General features: G+C 36.9%; 1 protein-coding gene across 6 annotated transcripts in view; it reads right to left on the bottom strand.

Moving 5' to 3' along the window:
• ARHGEF10 (Rho guanine nucleotide exchange factor 10) overlaps positions 1–25,618 on the bottom strand; it is a 222,008-nt gene that overhangs the window by 83,011 nt on the left and 113,379 nt on the right. For all 6 annotated transcript variants that reach the window (XM_072634362.1, XM_072634365.1, XM_072634367.1 and 3 more), the window contains one exon: positions 12,960–13,141. In XM_072634362.1, coding sequence (XP_072490463.1) covers positions 12,960–13,141 — 182 coding nt within the window. The remainder of the gene's footprint in view (positions 1–12,959; positions 13,142–25,618) is intronic.

Here is a 25,618-nt window from a genome sequence, read left to right as displayed (position 1 = left end):
GCTATTAGCCAGTAATAGTCAGTAAACATAAGGAGTGGAAGAGGGAAAGATTTAGGATAAAGTGAAATTTGTAGTCTATGGAACAGGCATTCCAGTATCAGCAGTTAGTAGACATAAATTACATGGTGGCTATTTTAGCATAAGTGTACTTGAACTGAATGTGACCTAAAGGTTTAGTTGTCCTGATTTCCTATGGCTTAAGTTTCCTGATTCTAGGACCTGATTCTATACCCACACACCCACCGATATGTTTTCTTATGAATGATACAAAATGATTTTTTGAGTTAGAACTGATTCCATTCTGCAGATATGATCAAAACCACAGGTTGTCTTTTTTTCTTTAGATACATTCTCTCCCTCTCCCTCTCCCTCCGTGTGTGTGTGTGTGTGTGTGTGTGTGTGCGTGTGTGTGTGCATGCTTTGTTGGGGAAGGGGGGGGGGGCAGAGGATAACGAGATGTCTAGACCTGTAATTTCATCTGTATATGAAATTCCCTGGTCAGGAAATTCCATTTGCTAAGACAGACCAGCAATTTGTCTGTAAACTGATAGCCTTAGAGAATTCTGTGGAAGCACAGAAAGGCTAAATGTCTTGCTCAGGGTGACACAGTTAATAAGTATCAGACAAAGGGCTTGAACCCAGGACTTCCTGACTCTGAGGCCGGCTCTCTATTGTGCCATGTTACTTCACTATTACCCTATATATCTTAAATCCATTTTAATTTTATTTATTTTCTGCATTTCCTTTATGTCATTTCTTTCTTTTCCCCACCCCTTTCTGGAACAGTGATGGAAAAACCCATTAAAATACAATCTTTTAATATTATTCCTATCTCCAACCCCTGAATGGAAAAAATATTTGACCTTTAGCATTCATTTTTCCATTTATACTGTATATATCTTGTATGTATAATTTTTTTACATGTTGTCTTTCACATTAGAATGTGAACTCCTTGAGGGCAGGGATCACATTTTTGTATCCTCAGTACTTAACACAGTACTTGGCACATAATAAATGCTTTTTAAAAATGTTTGTTGAGTGTCAGAATCAGCGAATTGCATTATTTCTTCTTATTATATCTTTCTGGTTGGACATCTGTTGTTCTCTAGCTCCTAACTTTTCCAAGAAAGTCAAAAACTTTCAAACAAGTCTCAATCTTTATCAGTCATGGTCTATATCCATAAAATTTAATATGGCTACTAACACTTGGAATTTAATATAGCTAAACAGGAATAAAAACCTCAGAAAAAATTTTTTTTCTTTTTTCTTTAGTATTTACATGTAAGAGTATTTTTTTAAGGAAACAGTTTTCCTTTTTTACAAAAACTTTAAGATTTATCAAAACTTTAGCCAAATTTGTAATTGAATCTAACACCTAAGGAGGTTTCTATTCACTAAGTTCTCCATTTGGAAGTTCATTGAATTAAGGAAATTTAAGGGGTTAGTAGAAAATTGCTCCCTTCTGATCAGAGAAAAATAGATTTGGGAGCTTTATATAGTTTTAATCATATATGTTTTGGTCTTTGTAGAAAAAGAAGAAACTATTGTTATATAAAAAACATTAGAAAGCATTAATACAGACAAGTTAAAGAAGTCAAGTAAAGCCTTCACTTGTACCTAATGGGTGGTGTTTTAAAAAATGTTTGCTGATGTGAAGAGAATTTCTCACAAGCTTAGACTGAGTGAAGAAACTACCTTCAGTCAGGATAGAGATATCGTATTCTACCCAAGATCAGGCCAACACAAGCTAGTGATGAGGCAAAGCCTACAGAAGGGGTAATGGCAATTCCCACCTGAGGATACAGGAAATGGGGTACAAATTTGAAAGTAATAGCATCATAAGATCATAGCTCTAGAGTTTGAAGGGACCTCAGAGCTCATCTATTTATTTCAACCTCCTCATTTTACCAATGAGGAATAACTTGAGCTGTGATTTGAATTTGAGTTTTGTGATTCTAAATCAGTCACTTCATCCACCACTCCACACTACCTTCCAAGGTCACAAAAGATAAAACAAATAGAAGAACTGGATTGGTATCTGAATGTCACTCAAGATACTGTGTAGGAAAAGCTAGTTGTAAGAATACAGATTCAGGAAGTGATGGAGATAAATGGGATTTCCAAGAATATGGGGGAGAAGTTCCTAGGATAGAGTCTTAGGACTTTCCACTCACAATTATGGAGAAGGAAAAACAGTCAGAAAGAATGCATTTGAATTCTGGTTCAATTGCTAACCACCTGAATGGACATGGACAAGTCACTTCACTGTTTAAAACAAAACAAAACAAAAATCTGCACTAAATGTACTATTTGATAATCTCTTCGACCTCTAAACTTTATAATCCTGAGAACGAGGAAAGTAGATAGGAAGTGGTCAGTGAAGTAGGAGACTCAGAAAAAGACAGTATTAGGGAATCTAAAGGAAGAAATTAGCATCAATGAAGAGAAGGTCAGTGGTGTCAAATGCTACAGAAACGATAAGGAGTATGAGGGCAGAAAGTGACCAGTGGGTCTGCAAGCAAGGATCACAGGCAACCTTGGAGACAACAAGTTCAGTACTGTGGTGGGCGCGGAAGCCAGACTGTAAAGAGTTTGAGGACAGAGTGGGTTCTGAGGAAGTAGAAGCAATGTGTTTATACTACTTTCTTGAGTACTTGGAAATTAGGACAATGCTTGAGTTGGGAGGCAGTCAAAGGTAAGCATTTTTAGCCTTGGGGAAATGAACATGTGTGTAAGCAGAGAAGAAGTCAATAGGGAAAAGGTGACTAAAGATGAGAGGAAGGAAGGTGGGAAGGAATACGCTCAGCAACAGAAGGATTATCTCTAAATTAAATTTAAAAAACATTAATTAAGTACCTATGATGGGTGAATTATTGTTTTAGCATTGACAAAGAGGAAGATAACCCCATCTTTTAAGAGTGGAGGAAAGGAAGAAAGGATGGATTATGACAGAAAAAATGACCAACATTAAATATACTACAACATGGTAGATGCAATATTAAGTGCCAGGCCTAGAGGCCTGTGTGGGCTATCCGAGTCTACTTACCTCACCTCCGAGGTCTTCGGTTGGCCAAAACCGGATGCTCATATGAGAGAAAGGACGTTCCAGAGTCAAACAAGGGTTGAGCTTTATTTCAGGGTCTAGTTACAAGTGCAGAGGGTCTTCCTTAGGAGGAAGAGGGGGAGATTTCCTAAGGAGGCTAGGATCTTAAGGGATTGGAAGTAGAAGTACAAGCGGGGAGAAAGGGGGAGGGAGAGAGGAAAGAAGAAAGCGGAGCCTACTGTCCTCTTGGCTCCTCACGTGCTAAGAGAGCTTTCAGGCTTCCTCAATCCTACTTAACCTTCAGCCACACAGTTTGCATCTCAATACCATGCTGTTAGATAACAATAGTGTGCCCAGATCCGGGATGACCTCGAGGGCAGGGAGACTCCACCCATCACGTATCTCCCGGGGAGAGGCGGAAATACCCAAGCTAGCCGAGCTAGCTCAGTCTGACCTTCTCAAATCCCCGCTGTTCATGGAGGGCCTCGTAAGACTCTAAGATTTAGAAGTCCCACTTTTACCCGCCCGAGACCATCCACACGGATTTGAGCTTCCAATCCCAACAATTAAGCATTCACCTTATTGTTACACATTCAAGCTCACAAATCAAGAAATGCAAAACAAATCCAGCATTCTGTACTATATTAAAAAGTGACAATAATGTTGACCTACTCAATAGACATATGTAACTCATGACCCAAAACAAAGATTCTGAGTTCATATGAAATTAAGTTCAGTCTTGGAAGTCCCAATCATACATTCTCTTTGGATGATAGTGTTTCCTTTTGGGAATATAAGAATATAGTTTGCCTACATAACTCCTTAGAAAAGGTAAAAACACATTTAATATTTATCATACAAACTTTCTTGAAATGAAAAGTTACTGTTACATATTTTGAATCCTCTTTTATGCTGTGCTATGCACATGACCTTTTTTCCCTTCTTACTTTATATTTAAGTAATAGATATAATATATATTATATACATATAATATATATTATATCTATTACTTAAAATAATATATTAAGTAATATATATTAAATATATAGTAAGTTAATGTATATATTAAATACAATATAATTAAATATTATATTTAATATTTAAGTGTATGATATGTTTTTGTTTCTTTATTTTATATTTGTGTTCTGGTGTTTGAATCTAAAATAAAATTGAAAAAAAGAAATGGTGAAAGGGCTCTCTGTACTCATGTGAGCAATTGGAGGAGCAACATTTTAAGTACAGGACAGTTTTTATTTAACCTGATAGAGAACCAAAATGTACAAAAGACTCACATCAGAGCCCCCAGAATAATCGAAACAACCCTTCTTCCCACTCTGGTAGGCCTCCACTTTCCTCAGAGACTGTCCTATTGAGGCCCTCTAAAATGGGAAAAAACTTGGTTGCTAGAGAGTTGACCCCTTCCACCATGGAAGTTGTCCATTATTATAATACTACACTGGGGTTGAGGCCCCTCTACCATGGAAAAGAACTAAAGTTAATTCTAATTCTCTGGAACCTGCCCAGCTCACATAACTCAAAAGTATTCATGTGGGCTTGCTCTACCACACTGTGACTATCCTGTGCTGCTTTTCTCTATGAATCTCTGTAAGTTCCAGAATCTCTCTCCTTGGTTCAGAAACTCCTCCTTCTCTTTTTAGTAGGATTAGCTCAGGAACTGGCTAACCAGTTTGTCTTCTCCAAAAGCCATATGGTTCCCTGCAGGGGATTAGTAAATGTGCAGGCTTGACCTCCAGGGAACAAAGTCCAAGTTTGTCTCCTCCCTCCTGAATCTTTCACTGTTTCTCTTCCAAGGACATGTAACTCCCTATTTTAAAAGATCAGTTCCAGGATTCAACCCAGTTACTCTGAAACTGGCCTGAATCAATCATCTATTCAAAATGTGGTCTCAATGGACCACCCAGTGGTATTCAGGATAATACAAAAACCATCAAGAAAACTGCAGGGCAGCTAGGTGGCACAACAGATAGGGTGCTGGGCTTGAAGTCAGGAAGACTCATTCTCCTGAGTTCAGATGCTTCCTAGCTGTGGTAGCCTGGGCAAGTTGCTTAACCCTGCTTGCTTCAATTTCCTCGTCTTGTAAAATGAGCTGGAGAATGAAGTACAAACCACTTCAGTATCTTTGCCAAACAAACCCCAGATGGGGGGGAGGGGAGATTAAAGAGTCTAACACAATGAAATGACTGAACAGAAACAATTAATAAGATATTATTAATATCAGAAAAAATCTCAAGTATGGGGTCAATGGGGATATTTATCCCTTATAAAGAGATCCTTCCTATCAATTAAAAATGAAGGCCTTTTCTTCTAACCTTGCTTACATGGTTAATAATCCTCTTGAATACATCCTCTACATATACTTCTATTTATATATTTCATTTCCATTTGTATGTAAGGGGGTAGATCAATACAGCACTATATTGCTATAGAAGCTTTGATTTGAAATCCGAACAGTCTTGGGGTGAATTCTAATTCTAACATAGGAGCTCATAGACAAGTAATTTTATATATCTGCGCTTCAATTTCTTTACCTATAAAAATGGTCATTATGCTGCCTGTGGTATCTACCTCACAAGTTTGTTATGAGAATAAAAGACAGTGTTTACCATATGTCATCTCATTTTATTCACAATTCTAAACTCTATAAATGTCAGACATCATTATGATACAGAAGTGGCATGGTGTAGTAGAGAGCTGGGTCTGGAACCAAGAAGACCTATTTCAAGTGCTGCTTCCACCACATATTGGTTAGGTGACCCTGACAAGTCACTTAACTAAGTACTCTAGGCAACTCTCTAAGACTCCAAACAGTTACAGAACCCTAGAGAGTTTGGCAGAAGGACTTTCCTCATCTGGAAATTCCTTAAACCAATAGATTCACAAATCCACTCCCTATCCTGAGGGTGATGATGATAATTGATGATGATGATGATGATTTCTATCTATATGAATATTGGTATACTCAAAACAATGTCCCTTTCTTCTATTTCTTATTTCTAAATTGGAAGTTCAACTACTGACTGCTTTTTATAAGGTCATCTTTAGTATTTTTTTTTTTTTTTTACCAAATTGCTTACCACATTGTTCCTAATTTGAAAAAAAACAAACCATAAAAGCTATTAGAGGGAGATACTGGAAAATACCCAGAAAACTCACACCTACATTTGTTTCTATGGCAACCAAAAGAAAGAAATAAACTAAAAACAAAAGGGAAAAGAGATTATGCTTCAGAACAATCCCCTACATTTTAATACACTATCACTTGAAACCTAAGTACATTCAGTGAAGTTCTAAAGAGCTGCTTAACTGTAATAAGAGGGCTTTCTCTGCTTCTTGCTTCTTCCTGTCATTTCATTCCAATCAACATAATGCAAACACACTTTTCTTTAGGCATGTTGTCTTGCTCAACAGTTGACTGCAAAAGATGGAAAGAGACTCCATTCCAACATACTTTCTTCACTGGTCTTCTGGCCTGGCAGGCCTGCAGGAGAAGGGCAAAAGGGCCATTCCATCAGCTCTCCACACTTGTTCCCTTATGCTAATGCCTTCAGAGGTCTTCTCTCAGAGGTCAAACCCCAAAAGGGGTGTTAAATATTGATAACATACCTGAAGTTATTCTTCAATGATTAAAAAATTCCAATCTGGCCATACCTTTCTCATCTCAATGATTCTGAACTCCTGTCACTCAAATGATAATTATCTTGCCTATTGCCTGTTCCCTTGTTACTAGTGTCCCACTTTAAATGCTACACTATTTGTAATGTGTGATCTACAGATGACAAAGTTATTTTCCTTTTCCATTCCTCCTTTAGGCTTTTTATTCTCACTGAGACCTGGCTCCTTCCTGATGGTTCAACCTCCTTGGCTGCCCTTTGCAGCACCAGTTACACTTTCATTGGTTCCCACTGAACTCACTGGTAAGGTAGGGGAATTGGAATACTCCTTGCTCTTCACTTCCATTTCCATTCTCTTCCCTTCCACTATTACCCAGTAACCTCTCATCTTTCATGTTCACTCAATCCATATCAACTGTCTAATTAAAATTCTTTAGCTGCTGTTTACCAACCTCCAGGCTATACTCCCCTTCTTTCCTAGATGAGTTTAGTGCTTAATTCACTGTCTCTCTGCCTTAACTCCTGCCCTCATGTTAAGGCCCTTCAACAAGTATGTTGATACCCTCTCAAACATCCTAACCTCCTACTTCTCAACTTCCTCATTGCTCATAACCAACTCTTCCTCCTTGCCTCAGTTATACATCGTCATTCTCTTGATTTTGCCATCACCCACAAATGTTCGGCTTACATGATTACAGACTCTGAAATTCCTTTATTTGACCATAATCTGTTGTTATTCTGCCTCTCCCAATTCCAAAAACCTGTTTTGTTTTGTTTTTTTATACTCATGGAGACCTCCAATCCCTTAAATATTAATTTTTTACCCAGGTCCTCACTTTTCACTGACTATACTCTTCCGCCTCCTCCATTTTGACTCCTTCATGAACCAGTTCAACCCTGTACTTTTCTGTAACATTGCATTATCCCCTTATCTTATGGCCTTACTGGCCTTACTCTGGTAAAATTATCCCATTGATTCCTCCTGCTATCCACTGCATTTATTCCTACTCACATCTTGCTGAATGAAGGAGAAAATCATGAAACCATGACTTAATCCTTTACAAATTTATGTTACATAATCTCAACTGGGTCCTCACTGTAGCAAAGCAATCTTCTTATGCCTCTCTAATCAATGCACTATATATTTACCACAAGTGGCTTTTCGAAACCTTTTCATTCTCCCAGAAAACTCCCATAGCTCCTCCTTCCCCCAAGCTGAGAACCTTGCCTTATATTTCACTGAAAAAAAAAATGAGTCCATTTTTTGGCTAAATTCCTTGAGAAGGCTGTGTACATTTAGAACTTTCACATTTTCTCTTACTCTCTTCACTTTCCACTGGCTTCTAACCTCATCATTCAGCTGAAAGTATCTGCTCCAAAGTTACCAATGATCATCTCATTGACAAATCAAAATGTCTTTTCTCAATCCTCATCTTTCTTGACCTCTCTGCATTCTTTGACACTGTTACTTACCTTTTTCTTAATACTTTCTTCTCCCTAGAATTTTAAGACACTGCTCTCTCCCAGTTCTCTTCTTATACATCTGAGTGACTACTCCTTCTCAGCCTCCTTTGCTTGATTTTCATCCAGGTCATGCCTGCTAGCAGTGGTCTGTCCTACCAGGTTCTGTCCTAGGCACTCTTTTCTTTACTGTCTACACAATTTCCCACCAGCTACACTGCTCTTAGACTTCTTTGAACTTGTCTATCATCCCCTCCCCATTCCCTACCCCACTCTTACCTTCCTTTCCCACCCCTGCTTTGTAGCTTCCTTTTCTGTGTTGTCTCCCTATCTTTTCAGTCTTCTTATACCTTATATACCTCCAAGTACTTTTCAATCCAATTTAAGCTCGAGACCAGGAAAGAATTTCAGAACAGTAGAAAATCAGAACAGTACAAAAGTAGAGTGGAATGTCTTGAGAGGTAGTTACTGGAGATTTTCAAGCGAAGGACAGACAGCTACTTACAGAGAATATTATGATGGGCATTCCTTTTGCATATGAGCCACTCCCTATAATTTTGAGTAAATTGCCATGAAAGTGTCTTCCTAATCTCAAATTCTGTGATTGTGTGATATCACAACCAAAAGACTACTGCCCTGAAATGGAAGGTGGTCTTAGAGAGTTGCCCAGGATCACACAGTCAGCTCTCACATTGTTGTAATGCTATTATGGGACCTTTCCTCCCTCTTCTCTCTATTCTCCCCACACACCTGCAAGAATGATGTCTTTTAAGGAAACAAATGGAACGTATGTTACAGAACCAGAAGAGTTCCCAGCTCCCCTACCCCACCACCTGTACCTAGTCTGGTAACAGCCTATAGGAATTTGATTAATATCCACTGCCTTTGAAAGACTTTGGAGCCCAAGAGAGATAATTAGGGAGAAATCAGATTGTATTATCAGCTCTTAAACATATGGTGACTATGTCCCTTGGATGGTAAACAATGCTGTAATAGCAAAAATTATGGATTTGTAACTTGGGTACCGCCTCTTCACTGATCCAAGAAGAATAGCTACCTCCTGCCAGATGGAGGAAATCAGAGTCTCTCCTCTCTGTGGAGGTAAAGCCTGCACCCAGTGATGAGGAAAATATGGCTGAACAGGTGATTTGGCCATGCCTGATGACAACACATGATGCTGCCTGCTGGGAGTTATGAGAGAGCTAAATGTAGGAGAGCTTCTGACAGAGAATAATTCTTAATGCAGGGGCTACCTGCTGGAATCCCTGCCTCACTGAGACAGTGACTGAGATCTTTGGGAATGCCTTATGCTAGTGAAGGCTGTCTATTTTCCAAAAGTTCTCTTTTGAGTTTGATTTCACCTTGAACATTCAGTAACATGTTCCTACTCAAAAAAAAAAAAAAATGTTCCTTCTTTAATGTTATGAACCTCGTACTTACAATGGTAGCAGAGCAGCTGAGAACCCTGGGCAATTGGTAGGGAATAATTTCCCCAGATACTCTAGATAGAGATTTAGAGTAAGATTGCTAGAAATTACTCAAAGTGAGCCTATCCCCTTTCACTTTGTGTTGTGAGAGTTTCCTACACAAGTTACAAATGTGAAGAAAGTACTATGGAAATTTTAATGCACTGTAAATTCAAGGCTACACTTCTCTATGTGCAACTGAACAGAAAATTCTCCAGTCTTTGTAATTGAATCTCTCTGGGTAATGACATTAAAAAGGGTTTGTACCTTTGTTATGAATGTTTTGAATATTCATGGGCATGTAAATCTGACCTCAGAGTTGGGAAGATCTAGGTTCACGGCCTGCCTCTGACATAGAGAAGCTATGTTCTCCTGAGCATATAACTCGCAGTGTACTATGCAATTTTCTAAGAGGACAAATTGCAGAGTATAAGCCAACAGGCACTGATATGGGATTTCCTCAGAGGAAGTTTCCTATACCAATGAAATCCTAAGTCTGGTCTCATTATTGCCTCATTGTATAGAAAGGAATAAGGCCTGAATCTGTGATTCTGTTGGTATAGAGAAATTCTGGTTGAAAAATTTTCCTCTCTCAAAACAAGTTTCCTTCTTTATAACTTCTAAGCATGGAGAGCTGTCTCAAAAACTGAGAGATTAAGTGTCTTGACTAGGGTCACATATTCAGTATATATCAAAGGTAAAACTTAAACCCAGGTCTTCCTAGCTGTAAGACCTGATTTTTATACACTATGTCATGCTGTCTCTCCCATCGCATAGAAAAAATATACATAAAAATATTTTTGCCAAGAGGTCAGGTTAAACTTTATGACTGTTTTCTTCACTTTCTATTTCATATATCAATAAATCAACTCTCAGTCAACAAGCAGTTACTCTGTGCTAGGTATCGGTGATACAATTACATATGCAGGACAGCCATCATCTTCAAGCAGAATACATTTTACTAAATGCGCATGGGAGCTCCTAAGGTAAAAAAAGGCTAAATTTTACATCCAGTTTTAAGTTTCATGACCCTTCCAGGGTAAGTTTGCCACTTCTAATCTCATTACCATATTACTAACTCAAACCTGGACACCACCTCTCCCAACTCTACCCAATGGCTTCCTTTATATGAATTTGAACTCATTCCATTTTGTATCTGTCACTCTGGTTTCAACTCCAAATGCTGATGATGCCCTGGTGTCCCCTGCAACACCACCCCTATTTTCCTGCTTCTTTTTGTGTGTTGTCTCCCTCCATTAAATTGCTAAGCTCGCTGAGGACAGGGACTGTTTTCTTTTTCTTATTAGTATCCTCAGAGTTTAGTACAGTACATGGCCCATAGTTAGTCCTTAATAAATGTTTATTGAATTAAACCAAATTTTGTTTATTTTAAAAAAAGTTATTTTTCCATTTTTAGATGCCTACTTATCTATCACTTTTCAAGGAATAGGTGAGTCATCCTAACTTAGCTAAAGACTAATCCTCTAAATAAGGAGAAATTGTCACTTATTCTACAAAGGTTTATCAAGACAAGTATTAAAAAATGATGTCTTTTCAACAGATCAAATACAATTAGAAAAAGTCATCACTAACAGAAAAAAATCTGGGAAAACATTAGTGAGAGAAAAGGTAGTCAAGAGATAGAGGAAATATGGAAGGAAAGAAAAAGGCTCATCTCTTCCCCAAAGCCTATGTATACTTAGTACACACGGGCATATTAGTATAAGGAAATCTCTGGATGAAGTCATAAATCTATTACCAGTTAATAAGACTGAATGAGGCAATAATTAAATGAGAGATGAGTGTCATTTTCTTAGAAAATCAAAATTATTTGAATCCTGATTCCAATAAATAATTACTTGAACTTAATTTAAGGTCTCTTTATGTTTTATCTCAAAAATAATTAGGCAACTTCAGTAAATGCATAAACAAAGCCTTTTAAAAATCCATAATACTAAACCATCCAAAAAGAATTATTACCTAAATTTCCAAAGATTTCAAACTTTTAAAACTGTCCACAAAAGCATTCAAGGCATGCGTCTTCTCCCTAAGTAGAATTCCAACTAAAAATGTCTCAGTCTCTGTCTCTCATGCATGATAGCTGAGAGAGTTTGCATTTTGCAAAGATGAGGTCATTTTTTTTTCTTAGAATAACAACTAGGATGAAAACATCTATCTTAGTTTAAAAATGGATGGTTTGGCTTTGTAAATAAATGAAAAGAAGACAGGCAGTGTAGTGTTTGGGGTAGAGAGACAGCCTTGCATTGACTAAAGTCTGAATTTAAGACACAATTAAAAAAATCAACAGCAAAAAATATACAAAATGCAGAATAGAAGAAGTTGAATTCATTATGAATGCAAAGATTCTACACAGTTACATCCTATCTATTGTGGGCAGTAAGGCCCAGATTAAGAACAAAGGGGAAAAAAAGAATAAAGGAGAGAACTGGTGTTTATTTGGTAGCATTCTGTTATTTTGATGACTCCAGGATCTCATCAATATGGGCACATTCATTAAGTCCTCCATAGAGGATCAGACAGATATCATAAATGGAATCAGAAAGTCCCTCTCACCCCTAAAATGGAAATATGTGTCAGATTTAAAGGTGTTTCCACAAGATAAATTTCCAAAATGGCAGAACCACCACCTAAGGCAAAAATCTTATGAAATAATATGGATGACTTAAATATTTAAAGGTCCCACTTATGCTTTTTTCACTCAGCAGTCCACGTTACTGTGCGTAGCCAGTACAGGATACCTCCCAGGCATATGTTTCAGAGTCCAGTTGAGGTGGTCCCTATTTCAAGCAATTCTAAATAGAATTAAGTAAATAAGAATAGTGGCAGAGGGGTGCTGTGGCTGATTTATAGGAAGAAAAAGGCGAGAATTATCTAGGATGAAAAGCTGCGGTTAGGTTGCTATCTTCACTACTAGAAACAGCGCCCATACTGAGAAGACCACAGATTCATCAAAGAATCAAAGGTCAAGCTAAATGAATGTTCCAAGATTCAGCAAATGGGAAAAATAGATTAATCCTCCCTACACCATTAAATAAATCAATATAAATTAGAGCATGTACAAGAGAGAGTTAGCACAGCTTCCAAAAGGCCAGAAGACTTAAAATCACAAAGAGGCTAATGCACAGGGGAACATCTACTAACTCATCTGGCCATCTTAGCCTATGTTTATCCAATAGCATATTCTTATAGGCTAAAGACAATATTTTGCAAACAAACATTGTTGCAGCTTCATAGGCATCAGGAGGTAAAGAATATGGTGGTAAGGAGAAGATAGTCTAATGTCGGGAGGGCAGAAAAGAATCATAAGCTTTGAAGAATATTAAGACTGTCACTTACGTGGCTTAGCATTGGCGACCACAATAATGCTTTCAGTGGAATGCGCTGGAGGGTATCTGCTATTTTCTCCTTGGCCTTGACCACTGCTGTATTCTATGACCTCTACATGTCCAAGAGGAACACTCCATTTTAATAAATATCTTTGGCTGGTTGATATAGCTCCACTGCTTTCATGTGAAGTGCTGAAAGAATTGGAACAGTATTATGAGATATTACTAATCACACGTTTTAAAGCATTTCCTGTCACAGAGGACATGCAAATAAGGGAAGCTGAAGCTGTTAAATTATAGGGGTTCTGTCTTTCTTGGAACAGGCCCCATGGAACCCATTTGGGTTCCAAATACTAAAGGGTAGAGGAATTTTTCCAACTCTGAGTCAGAAAACAGAAGGAATAATAGTGAAATTACATATTTCTTCCAAAAGCATTACAGTATTCAACTTAATGTTTAATTATCTACTAAAAGGATGAGCTGGCCCTATGCTCACCATCAGATTGAAGAATTTCAAGTATACTAGAAAGTTACAGAGTAAAAAATTTCTACTTGTTCAAAAAATTATTAGTCATAGTTTTAAACAAAAATCCTACCACCATCATTCTTCTATGATCGTAACATTACAAGATTATATAGATTTTGAATGAAAAGAAATCTAAGTGACCAATGAAGACATTGTCCAAATTATATTGATGAGGAAAGTGAGGCCCAGAAAAGTTAAATGACCTGTCTGAAGTCACCTTGGTAAACAAAATTAGAGTTGATATTCAAAACTATGTTCCCTGGCTCTGAATCAAATGCTCTTTTTCATGTTAAAATAATTTTGCTGATATGTATTCAATAGCTGTTATCTATATACATTCTCTCTGTATTAAGATTATTATTAATTGCTAGTGTTAATATTAATAATGTTGCTAATACATACTTAATAGCTATTAAATCTTAACATGGCACTAAGACTTTTGGGACGCTTCATATTGCAGTGTGAGATTTATAAAGTGTACTACTATCCTGTTATAGAGGAGGAAACTGAGGTTCAAAGAGGTTTTTTAAGCAACTTGTCCAAGACCCCAGAGCTAGGACAAGACTTCTTTACTGGCTCATCCTCTATATCAGTCAGTCAGTCAACCATAAAGGATTTATTAAATGCTTACTGTAATGTCAGATGATACTAGGCTAAGGTTGTTATTGTATTCATCCTTCATTGCCGAAGATCATGCCATCAGAAATGATGACATGACTTGCATTTGACTTTATTTTTGAGTGAGGGAGGGCTGTGCAGGTCACTAGTCTCATTTCTCCTCCAGAACCATCTGAATCTAGTGACCAGATATTCATCAGGATGACTGGGATGACCCAGGATGCACTGGTGTATCTTAACTGGGTTTTGAACTCAGGTCATTCTTACACAAAGTCCAGAACTCTATGGACTGGGCCATCTAGTGGCCTCCAATTTTAGCCTCCTGTGATCTCTTTTTTTCCCCATTATTTCTCTTGACCTTTTGCTCCTCAAAATGAATTTTGCTATTGTTTCATTTAGATTTATAAAGTAACCCTATGGCAATTATCTGCAGAGCTAAATCTATAAATTAATTGTGGTGGTATCATCATTTCCCTTCTACTGGCCCAGCCATGAACATGAATGTCTCTCTACTTAATCTGGGTCTTCCTTTATTTCTGTAGTGTTTTGTAACTGAAATTGTACAGCTACTGATTGTGTCTTGCTAGTTTGACATTCAAAATATTTTATATATATTGTAGATATTTCAAATTGAATTTTTCTTTGTAGTTATTTCTGCTGAATTTTCTGAGAAATATTTAGTAAAAATGATTTTTCTGAATTTATTTCACATTTTGCTACTCTACTAAATTATTAATTATTTCAATTGATTCTTCCATCCTTAGATTTTCTAAACAAAATACCAAATCCTGCAAATGCGGATTACTGTTCCCTTCTTTTTTCCTATGTATATTTCCTCAGTTTGTTTTATACTTAGCATTTTTGAACATCCTCTGAAACAGTGGACATCTCTGCTTTCCTGTGATCTTACCAGAAAAACTTATGGTGTGTATATGTGTTTAGTTTTATTTATTGGTTTTTTTTGCAAGCTTTTTTTTAAAAAGTTAAAAAAAATAAAACAAGCAAACAAACAAAAATCCTTGCCCTAGAGAAGTTTTCATGCTAGTGAGGGAGATAACATGCAAATCACCAGCACATCACTCCACTCTCCATCTGCAGTTATGCTTAGTTTCCACTCCAAGGAACACGATGCTCCTCTGGGATCCCTTCTAATACTCAACATCTTTCCCATCTTCCTCAGCCACCTCTTTCCTCTGATCAGAGGGTGGGAGGGTACAGCACTAAACTCCCCCCAAAGCCTTCCTTTATGGAGGGCAGGAATTGGACTTGCAGTTCACTCCACTTTCCATCTGCAGCTCTGCTTGGTTTCCACTCCAATGAATAAGATTACTTTTCCCTGTGTATCTCCTGGTTCTCTCACACACACCCCTATTCAATGGTAAGTTCTTAGAAGACAGAGGCTGTCTTTCTTTTTCTTATTTATATCCCCAGAATGTCTGGCACATAATGGATACTTAAAAAATGTTTATTGAACTGAATTGATTTGAACTAGTTCCTACAGATATACACAGAGCACAAGGAAAGTAATATGAAAGGAAAAGCATTAGCAGATAGAGGCCAGGAAAGGCTTCCTGCAGAAGGTAGACTTTGACCTGAGTCTTGAAGGAAGTCAGGGAAGCTAAAAGACAGAGATTATTCCAGGTATAAGAGGACAGTCAGTGCAAAGACAAGAATACAGGGTATCATGTTCTAGGACCTGAAAGTATGTCAGATTAGTTGGCAAATAAAGTTGAGAGTGAAGCAGAAGATAACAAAAAATATAGAAAGGGGCAAATTATGAAGATATTTAAATGTCATAGGACACCAGAGGTTGATAATATCTGATACTACAGGAAATAAGAACCACTGAGCTCACTAAGTAGGAGGCTGGAATGACATAGTCAAACCTGCAATTGCTTTTTGGTTTGTTGGGTTTTTTTGTATTTTGAGGCAGTCAGGGTTAAGTGACTTTACACTTCTAATAAGTGTCAGAGGCCTATTTTGAACTCAGGTCCTCCTGACTCCAGGATCAGTGATCTGTCCACTGTGCCACTTAGCTGCCCCGAAACCTGCACTTGAGAAAAATCACCTTGGCAGCTAAGTGAAGGATGGTTTGGAGGGAATGTAGGAGTATCTCAAGTACCATCTTCAGCATGACATCTTTCTTGATTCTCCCAACCGCTAAGGCCTTCTCTACCAAACTACCTTATATTTAGGTAGTATATTTGTGTTTATATAATTAGAGAGATCATACAAAGACAGAACATTTATTAAGTACTTATTATGTGTTAGGTTATGTGTTAAATGCTAAGAATACTAACACAAGCAAAAAAAGTCCCTATTTTCAAGGAATTTTAATTCTTCATTTTTATATGTACTTATAGTCTCTCACATTTGAAGGTAAACTTCTTACAAGCAGCATTTTCAGTCTTTGCATTTGTATCCATAACATCTGCAATAGAGTCTACTAGAGTGCCTGAAATGTAGTAAAAACAAATATTTGTTGATTGATTGTCAGAGCCAGGATTTGAATTGTGGCCTCTTCTGAATCCATTCAGGTCTCTTTCCACTATGACTTCATTATACCTCAAGCATTTATTAAGTATCTACTGTGTTCCAAATACTATGTTAAGCCCCAGGAAGATTGATGGGTTCTTGTCCTTCCTTCCTGAAAAGGACCAAAATGACATCACTACATTGGAGTCAAGATACAGTGAGTCCAAAGGCATGTGATCAGACCAACATGAGCTCAGAAGGCCCTACCACAGGTCAGGCACAAATAGTTCACATGAATATTTGGAGTGGAGATGTCTCCAAATTTGTGCACCTCATGTTTTCTTTTGAGCTACTGAGACAAACACATGTAAAAGAAAGAGTCCTATCCCACATGGAGCTTACATTATTGTAGGGGAAGATTATACACAAAAGGAGGCTTAAAAGCTAGGTGTGGGAAGAGATAGCATGTGTCACTATCCCTTACATTTATATAATTTCATAAAGCATTTTCATTTACATGATCTCTTTTGATCTTCCGAGCAAACCTATTGTGAAACCAGTAGGACTCTCTGTTCTGTGGGTGAGGAAACTGTTGTCATTGTTACGCATCCTTCTTTTTCAGAGGAGGAATGATATCATGGGGGTTGATATCTTGACTTGAGAGTGAACTGGATTTAAGTGAAGCAGGGCTGCACAAAGTTGTCAGCCTTACTCTTTCTCTTCTTGAGTCGTTGAATTACCATGGCAGGGCAAAAATCAAGTTGACTGGCAATGGCCAGTAGTATATGTAGTATATACTACGTATGTAGTATATGATCTTGGCATCTTCAATATCTGACCAAGCTCTAAGTACTCCACAAGGCCTACTCCAGCCACCTTCACGGCCACTGGAACAAATGATTCTCATAAGCCCATTCTGCCAGAGAAGTCTTCATGTATTTGGAGTACACATCCTCCTAACTCACCAATAGGTGGATTAGCCCACCTTCTGAAATGGTTTACCAAGGTGTGGCATGAGCAGCCTTGAAAAGGGCTCAACAACCTTCACACCAGAGGTTCTGTTCCCCTCTGAATACCCTATACACTGTACATATATTGAGGACCACAAAACATAAGTCATATTTACCAGGTCACATAACTTGCAAGCAGTAAAACCAAGACCAAACTCTCTGTCTTTTGACTTATAGTTATTATAATATAAGCTCCTTGAGGGCAGGGTCTCTTTTATTTTCTTCTTTGTATCACCAGCAACTAGGACAGTGCCATGGAAGGCATTTTAGAAATGCTTAATGAATGACTGATAGTCCAATATGCGTGTTAATACATACAGTAAGCTGTCTCTTACATCATCCTGGGACCTACCTGCAACTAAATTTATGTTTTCCAAAAAAGACCAATTTTTCAAGTGACTATTAAAGAATTTCTCTATTTATCTGGAAAATACCATGCCTTCATTTTTTCACTGTGACTCATGAGATAGGCAAGATTGGTTTTTGTTTCTCTAATTTACCTACTTATAAAAGTAAAAGGAAGTATGGTGTAGTGTATAGAGATGATCTCAGGAAGAACTGGGTTCTAGTCTAATGTCTGACACATAGTAGATGTATGATCCTGAGCTAGTCAATCAGCTGTTTCAGGTTCCAGGATAACTTTATAAAGCCCTAAGTTGCAGACAATTTGCTCACTCAAATTAATAGAGGTAGCTTTCTCACAGAGAATTTTCTACGCTAATAAAATTTCAAAAAAAAATCTTAAGCTTGTTGGAGAGATTATTGGAACTGAAAGAGACCTTAGAGACCATACATTTTAATCATCTTATTTAAAATCAGAGGTTATGGAGGCTTTTGTCCAGCATCACACAAATGGCAGAATGGAACAAAGCCTTCTAAGTCTTACCTCTTGGTCTCTAAAGCTCTTTCCACTACACCACAATTTATCCCTTTCTCTCTGCATGGACATTGTCTCCTACCCCTAATTCCAGAGGTAGGATCTAAAATGGAAAAATCCAATTTTGTACTTTAATATATAGCTTTCAAAGTAGATTTGTTTAAAAAAAAAGTCAGGATTATAGTACTTCCTAGGGAAAACATGGTGTTTTTGCTCTCATATATTGTTAGGGAAAGTCAACATGGAAAGGTTCATTTTGTGAAGATACAAAATGCATGGTCAGCATCAGTGAGAACTGTTGACTGATTTTCCTAAAAAATATCTAAGGTCAGAGCAAGGCCATGCAACAACAATGTGTACCCTGGAGTTTTTTTTTCTTTTATTTGTTTCCTGAAATTAGTTTGACCATAAAACATGAATGATTAGCAAGGCAACATTTGGCTCCAAATGTTATTTTAAATAACAATGGTCTGAATGCTCCATCCAACCAATACCATGCATGGTTCTGGAAAAGAACCCCTAGGAACATTTGCATTCCAGAATTGATTGTGTATTTTTCTTCTTCTTTTGGGATGAGCAAATATTTTCTTATTCTTTCAACTCCTTCAAACATTTATTCTATTATTATTCTTATAGCATCAATTTCTTTTATAGTGCCCTACATAAACCAGATGCATAACAAATTTGTCTATCTGTCGATCTCCAGATGAAATAGGAAGTTCAGGGAAGAGTAAAAGGATTTTGAGGGAGAATCAAATGTTCCACTTGAGACATACTGAACTGAAGATCTTTAAGATGTTCAGGTGGAGATTCTTGCTGGCAGAGGGAAATATATGGCTATTCTTAAAGGGAGTAAAATCACTTGTTATATATTTGAGCATCATGTCTAAGCCCCGTAAAGTTTATAAAGTCTCTTCCCCATAATATCCTATTGAAAGCATTCTCTCAATAGTTAACAAATAATCCCTTAACTTCTAAATCCAATGACCTTTTCTCGGTCCTTATCTTTGACATTTTTAAGGCTTTTTGACACTATTTGATACTCACTCATCGTGCACAGTCTCACTTCACAGCTAGCTCCCTTTCCCCCCAACTCCTTTTCTTGTTGTCTCAGAGTCTGCTCTCTTGGCTTACCTGTTTGACCACTCCATAGTCTACTTTGCTGAATCATTATCTCTCAACCTTTAATCTTGGGTGTCTCAATATTCCATGCTAGACCTATTTCTATTGCTAATCTCTCCCTTGGTGACTTCATTAACTCTCATGGAGTCAACTACTCAAATGGATATCTAATCTATAATACCCTAATCTCTCTCCTGAACTCCAGTCCGACATCATGACTTGCATTGATACCTCTACCTAGGAATCTCATCAAATTCAGAAGATCCAGAGTGGATCTGGACATCTTTCCCTCAAAATCAACCCTTCTCTAAATATCTCTATTTCTGTTGAAGGGACTATCATTCTTCCAGTCATCACCCAAGTTTATAAATTCAGAGTCATCCTAGATTCCACCCTATCCCTTACCTCCCATATCTAATCACTGTCAAATTCTATTGATTCTATATCCACAGTTTATCTTTCAAATTTATTCACTTACACTAACAAAACATCACCCTAGTCCAAGACCTCATCCACCACCTCTAATCTGGACAATTATAAAATCTTTTAATTAGCTTCCTTGCCTCCATTGTTTCCTCCTCTCCAATTTATCTTCCATAGAGCTGAAATAATTTCCTAGTCAATGGGTATGATGATATCATTCCTTTGCTCAAAAACTTCAATACCTCCTTTTTTGCCTTTAGAAAAAATACAAACTGTAACATGTTACTTAAGATTCTCTACAATCTAGTTTCATACTACTTTAGAAGTGAAACAGACACAGGTCTCCTGATCCCAAATCCAAAACTCTTTCCATGATGTGAGGGGCCTCATTCACACTCACTTCATTCTCAGCTCAACTAAGTCTCCAGACTTCACCTCCTCCCCAGAAGTCTTGCCTCCATGTGCTTCTCCTCCCTACCTTTCCTTTGCATGTTATCTTCTCCTTTTAGACCATATGCTATTTGAGGGGAAAGACTATCTTGTTTTCTTCTTCTGTATACCCAACACTTAGAATAGTTATTGGCACATTGTAAGTACATAACAAATTTGTCTATCTGTCCATCTCCAGATAGAAATGGGAAGGTCAAAAAAAGTAAAAGGATTTTGAGGAAAAATCAAATGTTCCACTTGAGACATGCTGAAGTGAAGATCTTTAAGATGTTCAGGTGGAGATTCTTGCTGGCAGCTGGAAATATAGGGCTATACTTAAAGAAAGCGAAATCACTTCAGCTATACATTTGAGCAACAACTAGAGAAAACTTCCAAAGAATAAAGAATAGAGAAGAAAGAAATAGGACTAAGTAAAAGGGGATACCCACAATTGGGAGCATCAGGAAAAAGGAGAAGTTGTTACAGAAGTGAGTAGGAAAAGATATCAATGTCATGAGCTCCAAGGGTAAAGGAAAACAAGAAAGTAATAGTGGTTAGCAGTGCCAAATGCGGCAAAAATACAGAGAAAAACTTTTAATGTGTATCTGGTTTACATAGAACAATATAAAAGAAGTAGAAGACATGATCCCTCAGAAAATCTTTGAATTTGAGAGTTGAAAGATACCTCTAACCCAACCCATATCTGATCAACTACAACACCCCCAATAGGTAATCATGCAGTCCCACTTGTAGATATTTACTGGAAAGTAGTAAGTTATGGGAGAGAGGGCAACCTGACCGTCTCTAGAGGCATTCCATTCCACTTTTGGATACCTCTGATTGTTAGCAAGTTCTTAATAAAAAGACTAAACAGCAGAAGACTGGCTCTTTATGATCACTGCTTCTGTTTTAAAATGTTTACTAACCATCTGTTTGGTAACGTGTCTAGAACTTAACCAGGACTCAAATTCAAGATCATTGACCTATATATTACAGAATCTATTCTCCTTTCCTTTTTTAAAAAATCAGGCCACCATTTGTCTTTCTCTCTCTGGTGGTTTACAGTCTAGTGTGGGAGATAGGGTATAAATATATTAAAAATTAAATAATATATGAACTAAAAAAAACACCTCAGTACAATATACATAAGAAAAAATTAATTGTCAAATGAGAGGTAAAAATGTGTACTCTGGAAATATATAAAAATAAATGTGGACCATGGAAGGGGGTATTTTCGGAAGACTTAAAAAATAGGGATTTCATTTCAACTGAAACTACGTCTTAAGTAAGTCAGGAATTATTGAGGAATGAACAAAAATCAACTTCAGCTGTGGGAAAATTGAAAAACAAAAGAAAACAAAACAAAAAACCCCAGCAGCCTATGAGTCAATCTTGCCTGTAACTAGTTTTGTACTTTTGTCTGATTACTTTCTCTGGTCTTCATGTATACTATAAAATGGAGTTGAACTAGATGATTGCTAAGCCAACTTTTGGATCTAAACTCTCATGGTTCTATGGGGTATGGGGGAAGTGGAGGTGATGGTGGAGAGGCTGGTTTAAAGACATAATGAAAAACCTTACATTAAAGGAAAGAAATAAACCGGTACAAATACCACCAACAGACCCCATGTACAATATGGTACTGAAGGTAAAATCAGGAAAATCTGGATTCAAATACTGCCTCAGAAAATTATTATGATGCTAGAAAAATAATTTAATTTCTCTCTGCCTTATCTGTAAAACGAAGACGTCATTATCTCCCAAGTTCCTCCAAGATTTAAATCTATGATCTATGTTTATCCCATTACTTTTACCCACAAAAATAAAACATTTTGAGGAATGAAGTCTCTGTCAGAAAAGAAAGCCTACCATAGTAGAATCCATAGAAGAAAAGGGAGATATCCTTGAGAATGAGAAAGGGTTAAGGTAATGGGAGAAATCATTATAAAATAATTTAATACTGATAACAAGTGGTTTATTAACAAATTTAGTAACTATAGTGTACCACATACTTTAGCCTGAAATTTCAGTGTTTGTAGAGGGGAATTTAAAAAAAAAGAATATTAGTAACTATCTTTGTTTCATGTTTTATTGTATTATCTCAAGAAAAACCTGATGATGTCAGGGGGTAATAATGTTGGGTCTAGGAGTTTCTGTCTCATAGTGATAGGAAAGGTAGGCAAGTATGAAATAGAAAATCAAGATATTATAGGAGTAGTTCAAGGGAACATGAAAATTAATGGGAAGGAAACCTGTCTTCTGTTGGCCCCTAAAACCAAATAAAAGATAGCTAAGCATGAAGAAGCCAGTATCTGTCAAATTTTAAAAGATTTCTGTGATTTAACTACATTATTACCAGTAACCTTCTAAAAGTAAATTGATCTTCCTTGTGGGAAATGGGTATGGTTGATTTACAGGTGTATTCCCTCCATTATGGAGAGGTAGCCTCATGTAGTAAAACACGAGTCTAGAATCAGATGGGCCCTGGGACCAAATTCTGGTTCTGTAACCTTTGTGACCTTAGTTACCTAAGTACTGTAAAAAAGGAATTTTATCTCTAAAAGTCCTTTGAGCACTGAAATGCAATTGTTCTTCATAGCATTAAAAGTAGACATATTTTATAATGTTGAGAAAATATTGGCAAGAATTTCCTGATAGAATTTGACAACTTCAAATCCCATTTTTCTAAGAAAGCACTTTAAAAAATTATTCATCTGAAAACTGGTTTTCTAAAGCAGCTGTAATTTAGAATTGAGAGAAGCAAAATAGTATGGTAGAAGAAAAAGTACCAGATGTAGAGTCAGAGGACCTCGTGTCAAGTCTCAACTCTGCCATTTACTATCTACAACTTGGGCAGATCTCAATCTCTATGAATTTCAGTTTCTTCATCTGTAAAACAGAGGATGACCTCCAACATCCCTTTCTAGCTCTAAAATTGAAAGTAGACTCCTTTCTCCACAGGACTTAGCCTGACAGATTCAGGTGTATCCCAGCATAGACAAGTAACAGTCATATTTTCTCCACATGAAGAGGTCTTCAGGATTCCAAATAAAATTATACATATAATTTTATTTTATGCAACCTATAGCATACTTGCACTCGTACATCAGTGTATTGTCAAAGACAAATGCAAAAGATCTGTTACCAATAAATGGCACAAAAAAAAAAATAGAGAATAAAAATCAATAAATGTAGTAGTGGTTACCTGTGCTCCCTGCTGTAGCCTAAAAGGTGAGCCCTGCATTCCACGCACACCTATGCCTAATGGGGGCATCTGAGTCGGAATCAGCACTAGAGACTCAACAGGGGCTCAAATTGCCTCTCATTTTCCTCTTCCTGCCTTGTCCTATCCTGACCACTGTCTGGGACACAATGGTCCTGCCTTTCCCCAATCCTAGATCCTCCTTCTGCCATTACACTCCCCATGTTTAGATTTTGGAACGTCTTGAAAACAATATTCATGTTTTTTTCTTCCATTTCTCTTTTTACCTCACACTCCCAAACTTGTGCCGAGTTAGGAATTGAGTCTGGAAATGAAAGTTGGGTAGTAACTGAAATTTTTTTAAAAAGGTAGTTGTGTTCTCTCTCAGATATAACATCTCAGAGTACTGAATGAAACTTTCCTTGACAACTCTGGATCTTCAAATGAAGATGGTCCCTCTTTCCTCAAATACTTGATGTTTACATGAAATAAGTATCTTCATATGTCTCTTTGACAAGACCTCTTTTTTGTACCTGTCACTCTACTTCATGTCACAGTTATTTATCTGTTGATTCTTCCCTTCACTGAATTTGAAGCTCCTTGAGAACAGGTGCTATGTTCTATCTCTGCAAACCTAGTGCCAAGAACAGTGCCTTTCCCAAAGCGAGTACTTAATATAAGTTTGATGAATTAAAAAGAATGTCTTGAGAAATTTATATAAAATTATTAAATAAAAATCCAGCAAGAATGAAACTATAAGAATGAAATAAGTGAAGAAAGTACTTGATGATTATCCAGCAAAATTAGTATCATAAGGATAAAATGGAATACAATAGTTATAGTGACACTTATTCTACTAGACTGAATTTTGCAACACATCATGCTAGGTTACATAGCTATTTCTAAAGTCCCTGAAATCACCCAACTGTCCTAGTTATAGTAAAATAAACCTCAAATGTACTACAACATACATAAAACAAAAGAGATTTTCATGAAGAACTTTAAAAAATAAGAAGATCCCAACCATTTTCTTGTTTATCTACCCCCAACATAAAATATTCACATATCCAATGTAATTATACAAGAGTAACATATGTATAGAGTTTATTGAGTGGAGCAAGCAGCTGGAGTGACAGAACTTGGGCAATGACCAAGAAGAACAACTGCAATGGTATTTACAAGGGTTATAAAAAGAACAAAATCCAATCTCTCAACTCTGAAATTGTCCACACGCACATTTCAAAAATAGGTGATCACATAGTGGGTGTTAAATGTTAAGAGACCCTGTAAGTGTTCATGTACCTTTCAAATTACCTACTTTCTTATTAGAAATGATTTAGACTGAATCCACAAAAGAGTAATCTATGTTATAATAATGTTTTATCATTTAAGCATTATCTTAAGTACCTACAATGTTTAGGGATAAAACATTTAGATGAGATGTAGTATCTGCCTTTAAATATCTTATAATCTAGTTACATAGGTAACCGCAAATCCTAACAGTTCATGGCAAGTACAAAGTAGGGTAATAGATTTAGGGATATAAGGGAACTTAAATATAATTTAGTTTAACCCAACTCATGGATGAGTAAATTGAGGTTAAAGAGGTTAAAAAGATTTGCTCAAAGTCATATCAATACTAAGATGCAGAACCCAGATCCTCTGATTTCAAACCTGTTATTCTTTTTATCATACCTCTTTCTCATTAGAGAGATGCAAAAAAAAAAAAAATATCCCATGAGTCCCAAGGGGAAAGACTGTTAAGTGGCAGAGAAGTCCAAGAAGGTTAATGAACATTTAGTAGCATTTAAGAAGGGTTTTACAGAATTGGGTAGGAAGTAAACATATGATATGTTAGGGGAGGTTATTCCAAGATTGAGGAGGGCAAGATCAAAGCCATAGACATGGGTAGGTATATTGCCATGTTCAGAGGACCAAAGGTTGACTAGCTTAGCTTGGAGTTCAGAGTATGAAAGGGAAAAGTATA

This window comes from Notamacropus eugenii, chromosome 1 (assembly GCF_028372415.1).
Source record: "Notamacropus eugenii isolate mMacEug1 chromosome 1, mMacEug1.pri_v2, whole genome shotgun sequence".
Lineage (NCBI taxonomy): Eukaryota > Metazoa > Chordata > Mammalia > Diprotodontia > Macropodidae > Notamacropus > Notamacropus eugenii.
This window is presented reverse-complemented; position numbering and strand designations above follow the sequence as displayed.